The sequence below is a fragment of the Tupaia chinensis genome, unplaced genomic scaffold, assembly GCF_000334495.1.
Source record: "Tupaia chinensis unplaced genomic scaffold, TupChi_1.0 Scaffold000279_1, whole genome shotgun sequence".
NCBI lineage: Eukaryota > Metazoa > Chordata > Mammalia > Scandentia > Tupaiidae > Tupaia > Tupaia belangeri.
The window spans coordinates 1250120-1262729 of NW_006159762.1; the positions used below are offsets into that span (position 1 = coordinate 1250120).

At 41.4% G+C, this 12610-nt stretch overlaps 1 protein-coding gene across 1 annotated transcript in view; it reads right to left on the minus strand.

The window, feature by feature from the left end:
- TRRAP (transformation/transcription domain associated protein) overlaps nt 1–12610 on the minus strand; it is a gene marked incomplete in the record, with an annotated part of 151090 nt that overhangs the window by 41559 nt on the left and 96921 nt on the right. Inside the window, 9 exon segments of the mRNA XM_014588476.2 lie at nt 674–820; nt 1784–1963; nt 4481–4694; nt 5005–5126; nt 5796–5995; nt 6663–6809; nt 9256–9381; nt 10195–10408; nt 12063–12209. Coding sequence (XP_014443962.1) covers nt 674–820; nt 1784–1963; nt 4481–4694; nt 5005–5126; nt 5796–5995; nt 6663–6809; nt 9256–9381; nt 10195–10408; nt 12063–12209 — 1497 coding nt within the window.

The following is a 12610-nucleotide window of genomic DNA, read 5'->3' on the forward strand; positions in this document are numbered from 1 at the left end:
ATAAAAAAAAAAAAAAAAAAAAAAAAAAGATAAATAAAATTAATTAAATAATTTAAAAAAATTTTTAAATGGGGGCCAGCAGGTGATGTGGTGGTTAAGGCGCTAGACTCCTTCATGGCTCTCTGTGGTTTGAGTCCTGTACTCGACAGCTTGCTTTCTCATTTTCTCTCTTTCTCTCTCGCTCTCTTTGTTGCTCTCTAGTGAGCGTGTGTGCTCTACATAAAATGAAAATAATAATAATAATAATAAATTAAATCAAAAAAATAATAATGCAGGCCCTGTGAGAATCAGCTACTTTTGCCTGTTTTGTCCACTACCATATTTCCAGTGCCCAAAACACTGTCAGTAAAAGAGCAGGCACTCATGAAATTTATGTTGAAATGACTTTCTTTTTTTTTCGGAGAGACATTTTTGCTATAGGGCATGTGTGCTCACCAGAGACACAGATCGACAGAAAGCCAGAAATCATCCCCTGGGAGGATGGCCATGTCGCAATCCCTTCTCCTCCATTTTCCTCTTGAGATTTTGGGCACACACGCACAAGCGCCCAGCATGAGTTTTAAGACATCAGGTCTGGGACTCAAGCTGCGGTTGACTACGTGGGAGTCCAGCAATGCAACCACTATGCCATCTGCTGGTGTCAGAAATGACTTTTAAAAAGTTGCATACAGACCTTCACTTCACGGAGAGTATCAAGAAATTTATCATGTCTGTTGGTTAGCATATGCAGCTGATTTCCAATGTCCTTTTCAGAAAGTTCTTTGGTTTTGGGCGTGCTGGTCTGGTCTCCAGGAGCTAGTTCTATATCTATCTCTACATCCTAAAAAACAAAACAAACAAGCAAGACTAAAATGTTAAAGAGCCAAAGAAAATCTCTCTCTGTCTCCCTCTGGTGAACATATGTGTCCTATAGCAGATGAAAAAAAATAGTAGTAATAAATTTTAAAATTAAAATAAATAATTCTTTATAAAAAATGCAGAAGTATCCCTTTAAGCTCACTTTATTTCAGAAAGGCAGTTTATAGAAAAAAAGACCCAAATGAGCTAGCCTTTAGCAACAGTGAAGACAACTTAAAATTGCATGTTAATAAAGTGAGTAGCTATCCCACATATGGGACAGGCAACAAACTACCCTTTTTAAAGCAAAGAGGTACAGTATCCCAGCCCTCAACACTGGGTGACTGTCTTCTAAATTCCAACACCCCAGACAAGCTGAGCTTCTAAAAGCCAACAACCAAGAGGAAACACAGCCTAAAAATATCTCTGCCTGGAGTTGGGTCAGCAACTCCCTCAAGGAAGACTAAAAGTCATGAAGACTAAGGTAACAACCTTGGTTGACAGGGTCTTAGAGAGGCCTTTGGCCTTACACTGCCCATCCCGGGACTTGGCGGAAATATGGTAGGTTCTTAGTAGGCTGCTAATGGGACCAGTTAGAGCTATGGTTTCTTTACGGGCAGTATGACTCCCAAAGCAGCATTTTATAATATAGCATGGGCTACCTTCTCACTTGGAGAGAAAAAAAATCACAAAATGGTAAAAAACATTCTGTGCTAAGCAGTACTAGCTCACGATAAAGTGATCTGACTCAAAACTGAATGGCAACATAAGTAGTTTCTCAACTTAATTTAAAAGAAAAAAATCCAATTGAACTTAAGTGCCACATTCAGAGCTTTCAGGTAGAGACTGGTTTTGATACACAGCTCTTGAGCTACAAAAATTTCAGGCTGATAAAAAATTTATCCAAAAGGCATGGGAATTCTGCCTATGAAACTCAAAGTCTTACCTCCTCTTTGGATTCACTGTTCTCTCGCTCCCGAGGCTCTTGCTTGACGTGAGTGACCATGGCGAAGGCAGCCCTGTCGTGGCTGTCGGCCAGGTTGATGACATTGGTAATGGATGGGAGCATGGCACCCTGGCAGCTGGTACCGATGGGAGTACTCTTCTCACACACGGCCAGAAGGAGCTAGGGATGTGGGAAAGACGATAAAGCCAAGGCACTGCATGGTATTTAAGGTGTGTGGATGCAGTTACCATCTGGTCATCTCAACAAGTGTACACATGTATTCAACAGCTGATCCCTCAAGCCCACAACTTGAGTCTGTACTTCTCTTAAGGTTAGATGGAGTTTGAAGGTCTCTTCCAGCTGTCCTTAGCTCACTCAGATACCTCTGACTCAGCATCTTTCCCCCTTTTCTACTAGATGGGCTTCCTCTCCTGTGCTTCGGAGGCATCTCCCAATCACAGCTGACTTCAGCCTCACCCATCTACTGTTCCTTTCTCATGCCCGTATTTCATCACCAAATCCTGCCAAGTCTACCTCCCAAACACGCAGGCAGCTGCCACCTCCCACCTGGACAGAACATCCTAACTCATCTCCAGACTCAATCTCTTAAATCCATCTCTTTCCTCACAGCTGACCTCATTACTCCCCTCCCTCCAATGCTTTCAGCAGCCTCAGAGGACAGCGTAAGCTCCTCAGTGGGAATCACAAGACCTTTTGTGATAGGTTGTAACCCCTTGCCTGTTCTATAGTCAGATCCCTCCCTATCTGTACTTAATTCTTCTAAGATAATTCTCCATATCCCTTGATGAGCTCAACAGTGAACCTTTTCTCATATTTCTCCTTCTCCAACTCACTCTTACCATCTTTTTGCAAGTACTCATATTTACTGAGCACCCACTAGGTGCTGTGGAGCCCCCTGAAAATTTGATTTTTAGTTTCACGGAGATGGTGTCCCCTGCTATCCTAGAGCTGAAGAGTCAGAGAAAAGAACAAGATCAGGCACATACTAATTATGATAATGTGGCTGAGGAGGGTGGGCTGACAGAGCAAGGGTGTCCACTTCCACTGTGGGGGCAAGAACAAAAAAGGCCAGCATAGATGAAGACTGATAAGTAAGGGAGAGACAAACAGGAGGGAGCTGGAGAGGGAACCGAGGGTCTAGGCACTCAAGGGCCATAAGATCATAACTGGGAGCTGAGGTTAATGCCAAATACTATAGTAAGGAGTGACGTGATCTACTCTATTCTTGAAAAACAATTATGCAACCACATAGGACTGTGTGGAGGGGAGATAGGAGGGGAGATGAGTAAACCCTAAGGAAACATCCCATTGTTCTTGTGAGAGACCACGGTGGCCAAAGTGATTTTGAAACAGTAACCCCCTACTCACCCCCAGTGACAGACCACATACACAGAGAACAAAGGAGGGAGGGAATTAAGAAATCCTAGCTCATGCCCTTCCACTAATCACTTCACATGTTCCTGCCTCAGTCATTATCTTTTTCAACTCTGTGTTTTTAGCATTTGACCCAGTGCCTGGCTCCTAATCAGCAACTGACAGGTCTTGAGTGAATGATGTTAAAACAGGGAACTCTGCCCATGCTGCATACAGTACTAAGAAAACGTCCATTCAGCACAAACAGGGACTACACTAACAAGATCTCAGCAGAATCCTGTGGCATGATACACCCTCTGGATCCAAGAGAATTTAACCACCTTCTATTTCATCTGTCTTCTTTACTTGTCTTGAAGTAATATTGTGACCTGGTTTTGTTGACTCTAGGTAAATAGATGAAAATCATTTGCTTAGCACTGGTAAATGAGCCAAAGACTGAAGAAGAGCTAGATTGAATAACTTGCCAACAAGAAGTCTCGCAATAACCATGCTGAAAATGACAAGGAATACCTGACATACCTCCACTGGAATGCCAGTCCTACTTGAAGTCTGGATTTCATGTCTATAATACTGACCATGTGAAACTTGCCAGTATTGCTGGCATCCTGAACTGTCCACATTAAGAATCAAAACCAACAGTGTTGTCAGGAAGCCCTGGTCTGGCCGCTCTATCTTCTACTTTAAGAATGATGATTCCTGACAATCATAGTGCATGGCTAAATCTTCTAGGGCCATTTAGATAAAATTTTTACAATTTTTACATTTGGGGAAAAATAAATTTTTGCTGACAAACTAAGAAATATTCAACTTTCTGATAATGAGTTTTAAATCAGCATGAAAGAGCTTTAGATGATCCCTTGACTTTAAGCCTTTAGTTCTTTCTAGAGATTAAAAGGTAGTTTCTATTGGGAATTTCTAATTTATTTATTTATTTATTTTGGAGAGGTTTTTGCTATAGGATGTGTGTGCTTGCCAGAAAGAGAGAGAGAGACAGAGAGACGGAAAGTGAGAAATCACCCCCTGGAGGGATGGCCATGCCGCAATCCCTTCTCCTCCATTCTCCTCTTAAGTTCTTGGGCACGCATGTACATGCACCTGGCATGAGTTTAAGCCACCAGGTCCAGGACTCATACCATGGTCGACTACATGGGAGTCCAGTGACATAGCCATTACGCCAACTGCTGGTCCCTCTAATTTATCTTAATGTGTACAATACTTCTGGCTTTGTTCCCACTCAGAAAACCCATAGCTGTTCCTCTCATCCTCTCATTCCCTACAGATGGTGAGCTCAGTTTATCCTACCTCAATGCACTGCTTGATCCAAAAGTGGTTCCCCATGGCTTCCCAATTCTGAGAACAGGTCACATACAGCAGGCGCTCGTAGACCCGACGTTTCATAGAGTTGTCAAAAACCTCGAAAAACTTTGCCCTGATGAGTGGCTGGGCACAACGCAGCCCTGAGAGAAAGGCAGGCTCGAGTTTTGCAGTCAGCTCACTGCCAGACAGTGTCTCATCCCTGGAATCAAAGGAATAATACCAGGAGGCAAGATCTAGGCAAGAACTGGGTGGACTCTTCCAGAAAACCAGGGGACACAAGTTTCTGAAATGCCACAATGAAGTCAAGAGTATGTAATTAATCGTGGCAGGCTTATGTAGCATTTCAGCCAAAGTTCATCAATGATCCCAAAATATATGTGACTTAGTATTTAAATGAATTATTTTAAATTTAACATAAAAGTAAAAAGATTAAAGTCATGTTCTGATGGTTGGTTAGAGAAAACATTATAAACCAATATATGCAATATGTGATTAACTGCTATAATTACCTGTAGACATAATTAACAAGGTCTAAAAATTGGGCATTTAATTCGAGGTCTTCTGGAAAACGTTTTTCTATGTAGGTCATCATTTTCACAAGCAAAATGGACTTCTCCCGGAGTGTAGGTGTCTGTTACAAAATTTGTTTTTGTAAAAAGAAAAGATCATTTACGTCTATTTAAGAAAATACTTTTTTCCTAATATTCTCTAAGTTCCTATAATTTTGTTAAGTACAGTAAGAAAAATCAAAGATGGCTTTATTTATGTTCTGATGCTTAAAAATAAGATGCCAATATAATTTTCCTAGAAGGTATAACTCATTTTGAAGAGAAAGGAACTAACTTAGAAAATAGATCACAAGTTGGCAAGTATCTCATTAAGTTAAATAGTAATCAATTATTATTATTATTGAGGTTCATTTAACATCTTAACAGAATTAAATACATGTTAAGAAGCACAACCAGTTAATCTCAGGTTTCTATTTAAACTCAGTTAAGTTCAGGGCCAGCAGGTGGTATGGTGATTAAGGTGCTGGATTCCCACATGACCAACTTCCAGTTCAAGTCCCAGACCTGGAGACTTGATAAGCACAACAAATAAATAAATTAACATTTTTTTTTTTCAGTTAAGTTATGCATACTGAGAAAAATCTAGCCCATTCAAGGAAAGATACTATGAATACAAATACATAAGAAACAATATTTTTGTTCCAAAAGTTGCAGAAAGAAGAGCAAGAATAAGATGCTTAAGTTTTCTTTACACACAAAGGAAGATTACATGGCCCAACACAGCAGCTCACCTGGTTGGCTGCCATTGGGGAATTGTTTTTCACCCATTCTTCTACAATTTTAACCACAGCCCGCAGGATCTTGGCATCTGGAGATTTTTCAATGAGGGACGTGAGAATAGCCTGAATAAAGTTCTTCCTCATCTCCATGCTCATCACAGCAAGGCGGGTCTTTACCAGCTCCAGGCTAAGCATCACCAGCTCACTTGTTCCTGTTCATAAGAAAGAGGACATACCCCATAAATCTCATTAGGTACATTTAAATAGGTGGCCACTGCATATTGGCATACTGGGTTCTTCCCACTTTCCCCCCAATATGTTCTCTAGTACCTACAGCTCTGAGGTTAAGGATTTGAAGCGACTCATTATCTTCCCATTACTGTACTTTGCAAGCATAGCCCTATCAGAGTCCTCCTACAAGGGAGGGAGGGGAAGGATGGAGCTAATGGGACCAGCGCAGGCAATCCCAGCCTCTCCATGCTCATGGCTCTGGTGTCCTGAGGTGCGTCTAGCAGCTGTGTCAACCCAGCCCACTGTTCATGTCTGGAATTTGAGATGTAATTCTTAAGAAATAACCACTGTGGTTAAGCAATCTGTTCTATAGCAATTGCTGGACAATTCCCACTTAGTAAATGCTTTACAGTAATGTCCAACCACTTAAAAATGTCTTCATTCTTGCATTCATAGATTTTAAAGTGGTTAATTTTAAAAATGAGTCTTGATTTTAAATCTCTGCTGAAAAGTAAATGACAATGAACTACATGTAACAACAGGGCTTCATGCTAATTCATGCTCACTTCATGGTTTAACCACACAGCCTGCACCCTTCAGGTGGTCCACATAGCCTGAAGGAAAAATACAGGGAACCAAGTTTGTCACCTGAGTTTGCTTCTGTGCTTCCTGAAGCTGCCTGTGGATTTAAATGCTCTCGGACCATCTTCTGCAGGGAGCGCATAAAAACCGAAATCAGTCTGTCTATGTAGCTTGGGTTGTTGCTGCAGGCAGACTTGAGGATCATAAGGGTCCCTAAAATGCAGAAATTGCCAGTTATTTCAGAGAAATGTAACAGCAAATAATTGAGTTTAAAAAGTGTTATTTGGGGACTAGCAGATGGCATAATGGCTATGTCGCTGGACTCCCACAGTCAATCACAGAGTCTTGGACCCGGTGGCTTAAATCTCACGCTGGGTGTTTGTGTGCGTGTGATCAAAATCCCAAAAAGAGAATGGAGGAGAAGGGATTGTGACATGGCCACCTCCCTGGAGGATGATTTCTTGTTTTCTGTCTCTCTCTCTATATCAAACACACATGCCCTATAGCAATATCTACCTTAAAAAAAAAAAAATGTTATTTGGGGCCAGCAGGTGGTGTAGTGATTAAGACGCTGGACTCCACAGTTTGAATCCAGACCTGGTGGCTTGAAACTCAAGCTGAGTATATGTGCGTGTACACCCAAAATCCTAAGTGGATAATGAAGGAGAAAGGATTGCAGGGAGGCCATCCTCCCACCCACCCCCACGCCCCCCAGGTGACTTCTCACTGTTTGTGTCTCTGTCTTTCCAGCAAGTGCACATGTCCTACAGCAAAACTCTCTCTCAAAAAATAGTGTCATTTAAAACATTATATTCTGACATAGATTACTACTAAATGTCAAAATTGTAAGCATTTATATGGCATATACTACATTTTGAAGTATTATAAAGTTCGCCTATCTGGACACAATAAATATCTTAGAATTCAATTTGTATATTCTAAAAAACTGCAAAAGCTCAATAAAGATAAAAAAAAATAAGGGCCAGCAGATGGCATGGTGATTAAGACGCTAGACTCCCACATAGCTGATGATTATTCAAGTCCCAGACCGGATGACTTGAAAATCATGTCGGGTACATGTGCCTGCATGCCCAAAATTCCAAGAGGGAAATGGAGGACTGCGGTATGGTCATCCCCTCTGGGGGTGATTTCTCACTTTTCCTCTCTCAGTCTCTCTCTCCAGTGAGCACATGCACCCTACAGCAAAAACAATAAAAAACAAAAACAGCAAAACTAACACTACATCATGAACACTAAAAATAGCAGAAAAAAACTCTCTCTCATAATTGGCACTTTCACAGTCATTTGATCCTAGATCCTGATAAGCATCATGGTTATCTTGGAAACAGAACACATGTTGACTGCTCTATTGAGAATCAGACATATTAATATTTAAATCCATATTCACCATTACATCACAGAACAATCAGAGGGTATCTGTTAATTACAGGTACCATCATCCAAAACTTGAATACTTTTACTTGTGGGGTTAAAAGGCAGATTTCTCAGCACAGTAGTCAACATATGGCCAGTCTGATTCCATGGTGGGTAACTCACCATGCTTATGATGATTATGATGTTGATAATGATGATAAAGAGGAGGAAGAGAACATGTATACAAAAATGATGTATTCTGTTTATAAATTTAGGCACAAGAGTTTAAATAATAAAGGTTATTTATTTATGTATTTGTATACATGTGTTTAAAGAAATGATATACGTAACAGAATGTTAAGCCCGGTTATTACTAGGTATAGAGGCTTACAGGAGACTTTAGTTTTCTTTCATCTATATTTTCAACATGTTTTTTTTTTTGGAGAGGTTTTTTTGGTTTTTTGTTTTGTTTTGTTTTTTTTACTATAGGGCATGTGCGCTCTCCAGAAAGACAGAGAGACAGAAAGACAGAAAGCGAGAAATCACCCCTCAGGGGGGATGGCCACGCCACAATCCCTTCTCCTCCATTCTCCTCTTGGGCTCTTGGGCACACACGCACATGCACCCAGAGTGAGTTTAAGCCACCGGGTCTGGGACTTGAACCATGGTCGGCTACATGGGAGTTCAGCGACATAGCCATTACACTAACTGCTGGTCCCTATATTTTCAACATTTTATACAAAGAATATTTAATGAGGTGGAAAACAAATTTTAGTATGTTAACTCCATGTCTAATCCTAATCAAATACATAGCTGACAAAAAGCAGAGTAAGTATCTAGATATTTAAGTTATGGACTAAGAAAGCAAAGCCTAGTGAGCCAGAGTCTCACCAGACACAAGTTCTTGTCTTGTGAAGAGCTCACTGGCAGGAGGACACCCTGTGACAGGCAGTAACACTACTCATCTGCAAACAGCTTTACCATCATCTGTGTGTTCAGTGTTGACACTGGGTCAGCAGGACCCACAGGCCATGGGTAATTTCTCTCACAACCAGAGCCCACATGACAGGCAGAGGTGAGAACACCTAGGCAGGGTAGGGGTCATTCATCTCAAAGACTGAGGGGTCAGTGACCTTATAGACACCAGGCAGTACACAGTCATATGAAAAACACATCATCTCAAAGCTCCTCCACAGCCTAAGCCTATCTCCGAATAAATACATATCCAGTGAGCAGGGACCGACACCAAATTGCTCCACTGTTGGGAATACCAAGACATACTTACCAAAGAGTTGGGAGGGATTTGCGTTGGTGGCCTTCTCATAGTTGGTGAGGCCTTCATAGATGACCTTCCCCACAGCCGCATAGAGACACTCTAGCTCTTCATACTTAGAGGCCACGCTGGAAGTGCCTGAAATACAAGTTGGGAACCTGGATGCTGTAGCTGGGGGTATCGGCCCATCCCACCCTGTCACTAAGCACGGGTTGTACTGGTATCTGTAGGAACTGGCAGGGGTATTCTAGACCATTGTGTAGAATTGTATAGGTCTCATCCCTGGGTTGGTTCCCTTCTTATGCAGCTAAGCGGTAATCCTTTATTTCACTAAGTTTTATTGGAATGTGCTCTAAATATGCTTATTTACAGGACACCAAATTTGATATGGCCAGTTTGACATTTAATACGATACTTTCACCTAACTTTCCTTTTATAGTTAATGTTCAGCTGATGAAAAACTCAATTTCTAAACACAAAAAAACAACGTAATGACTGCTACCCTTAGTAAGTTTTTAATGCCTTTTTTTTTTTCTAAGAAAAGTTGAGGGATCAGCAGATAGCACAACGATTATGTCACTGGACTCCCATGTAGTCAACTGCAGTTCGAGTTCCTGACCGGGTGGTTTAAACCTCATGCTAGGCATGTGTGCATGGGTCCCCAAAATCCTGAGAGCAGAGAGAATAATGGAGGAGAAGGAATTGTGGTGTGGCCATGCCCCCTTGGGGGTGATTTCTTGCTTTCTGCCTCTATCTCTCCGGCAAGCACATGTGCTCTATAGCAAAAATTATCTCTCTAATAAAAAGAAAAGTTGAGAGCATAAAGTCAAGTGGGATATCAAAATGCTTAATATAGTAACTTGGGCACTGAGGATAAGCACTCTTAAATAACAAGCTTTGTGCCCACCTGTCCTGTCTGAAAGAAAGGCACTAATGGAAAAGGTAACATACTTGGTTCTGTTGGGAAAATACTCATCAAGCGTGAGAGAAGGCTGTGGACAGCTCGTAAAACTTTGGTGTTTCCACACGTCATACAGGCAGCAATTCCACGCTGCAGGGGTTTGAAGCTACTGAGGATGGCTGGAGACTGGAGAACGGTGAGCAAGAAACTCAGCACTTCCAATCCTGTGCAAATATTTCCATAGTTAACTTGATTCGGCTGCTCCTGGAATGGAGAACACAGACCACTTGCCTTTAAAATATATACCCTAGTTTGGTAAATTAGAAGAAACATGAAACAAACAAAACCTAATACTATATGTAATTAGAATTTGGAAACTAAATTTAAAAACCACTACAGAAGGAACATTCATATAAATAGAAACACATGACCACCATTTTTTTTATAAACAGGGTTTTGAAAGAATGCCTCTCTTTAAAAGCTTATTGAAATATTAATATTCAATAGTAAATATAAATATTTTTAAAAATCACAAATATTTGGACCGAAAAGTCACTATAGTGAATTCTGCTATTCTCAGCCCTTGTTTTTAGTTAAAATATAAATATCCTTTGAAAAGATATTTTCTTCAAAGAGGTATCTTTGAAACTATATATAGTGAAATAAATTTAACAGATGATGTCAGCCTTAATAAAAAGGGCCCAGCCACAGTAGCACACACCAATGCTGCTGCTTGGCAGGCAGGGGCCCATGGGAGGCCTGCGCTTGGTTCTGAGCCCATCCTAAAAGCAACGCGGCATGGTGGTGCACACCTATAGTCCCAGCAATTCAGGAGGCTGAGGCAGGAGGATTATAACAGTGAGATCCTGTGTAAACAAATACCACACACACGCAAGAAAGAAACAAAACTGAAAAAAGCAGAAAATAGAGAAGCATTATGTCATGAAACGTTTGTCTGTATGGTTTATAGACTGCATGTCTTCTCTACTTGTGGGCATGCACTAGGCGGTGAGGTAAGATCTCTCACTTGCTAAGAGTCATAAGAATAGAGGTGGAAAGCCCCTGTTAGCATGGCACATTGTTTTATGAAATGCTAGCCCTTTCGGCGACAGAGACTGTCCAGTTCTGGTTAAACTTTCAACTATGGTTGCATTTGATAAGAAAGTAATTCACCCTTTCAAAGAAAAAAAAGATGACATTTACAGGCAACCAGAAAAGTTAGTGCATCAAGCTAGAATCAAAGTACTTGCTGCAGCCTTCCGAGCTGTTCATCACATCATTTCCTAGCACAGAACTGCACTTCGTGAACTTTCAAGGACATTTAAGGAATGATGTTATTCACCGCAGTGTGAAATGATAAACGCGTCTAAGAGGTTTTATAATCCTGATAGTGAAGACTTTCCAATTTTTCAAGCAACTAGACAAACTGAACCCAGATAAGGCAAGAGAATAGTTTCTGCTACCACTAGAAAATTAAAGGGAAATGGTGTACAAAAACAGTAACACCTAAATTTTCAGCATTTGGGGCTATCTCTTTATTACCTGACCAAGCCCTGATGAGGACAATATAGTGCTCGATAATTAATTTTTTGGCAACCTTGAAACTCCAGTTTAGGAAATAAGTCCATATAATGCAAGAGAACTGTTATTAGGTCTTAAACATTCATAAGAGTATTTGGGGCTGGGGTTAGATAATAGCTTAAGTTTTAAAATCATTTTCTATAAGTCAAACTGCCTCCTCCTTATCAGCAGGTAGCAGAGAAACATGGAAAAAACCATGACTGGTCAAGGGTAGGAGATTTGGGGTGTCAGAGTCAGGTCCAAAAGGGACCCACAAATGCCAGCCTTATGTCCAGGTAACAAAATTTCACATGGCTTCAGAGGCTCCCAGCCTGGCCCGACAGACATGTGCACCTACCACAGTCATCAGCAGCTTGTCGAACCACTGCAGTTTTAGCTCGGACTTGGACCACATATCCGGTCGTAGAGCAGTCTTCAGAAGATTGACACAACGGCGAGAGAGCACCTCCCCAGGAGACCCAGCAGTGTTGGTGTTGTCGTTAACCTAGATATTTATTCACATTAAAGCTGGCATTTTACTGCATTTGTATGTGCAGTCATCCTAGCAACTGGATTCTCAATGTGTCCCACACCTTTATATCCCAGCTTTCTTTTTCCCCTCACAGCCACCTCCTCATTTGCCTGACCACACTGCAGCCAGATACCTCCCCTCCCAGCCTGCCTGGCTCATTCCCCCACAGCCCCTCCGCTCTGCAGTATGTGTCTGTGGTAATTTATTCTCAGGTGTGGCCGTGGGTGGGGCCCTGCTCCTTTCCACTGGCCCTCTCGATGCAGTGCCTCGCACATGGCAGGGGCACAAGGAATTATTTATTGACTGGTCAGTTAAGTAGATTCTTTTCAGTACTTGTAAGTCCTCAATAGTGCTGTAACATAGGCAACTTGTTT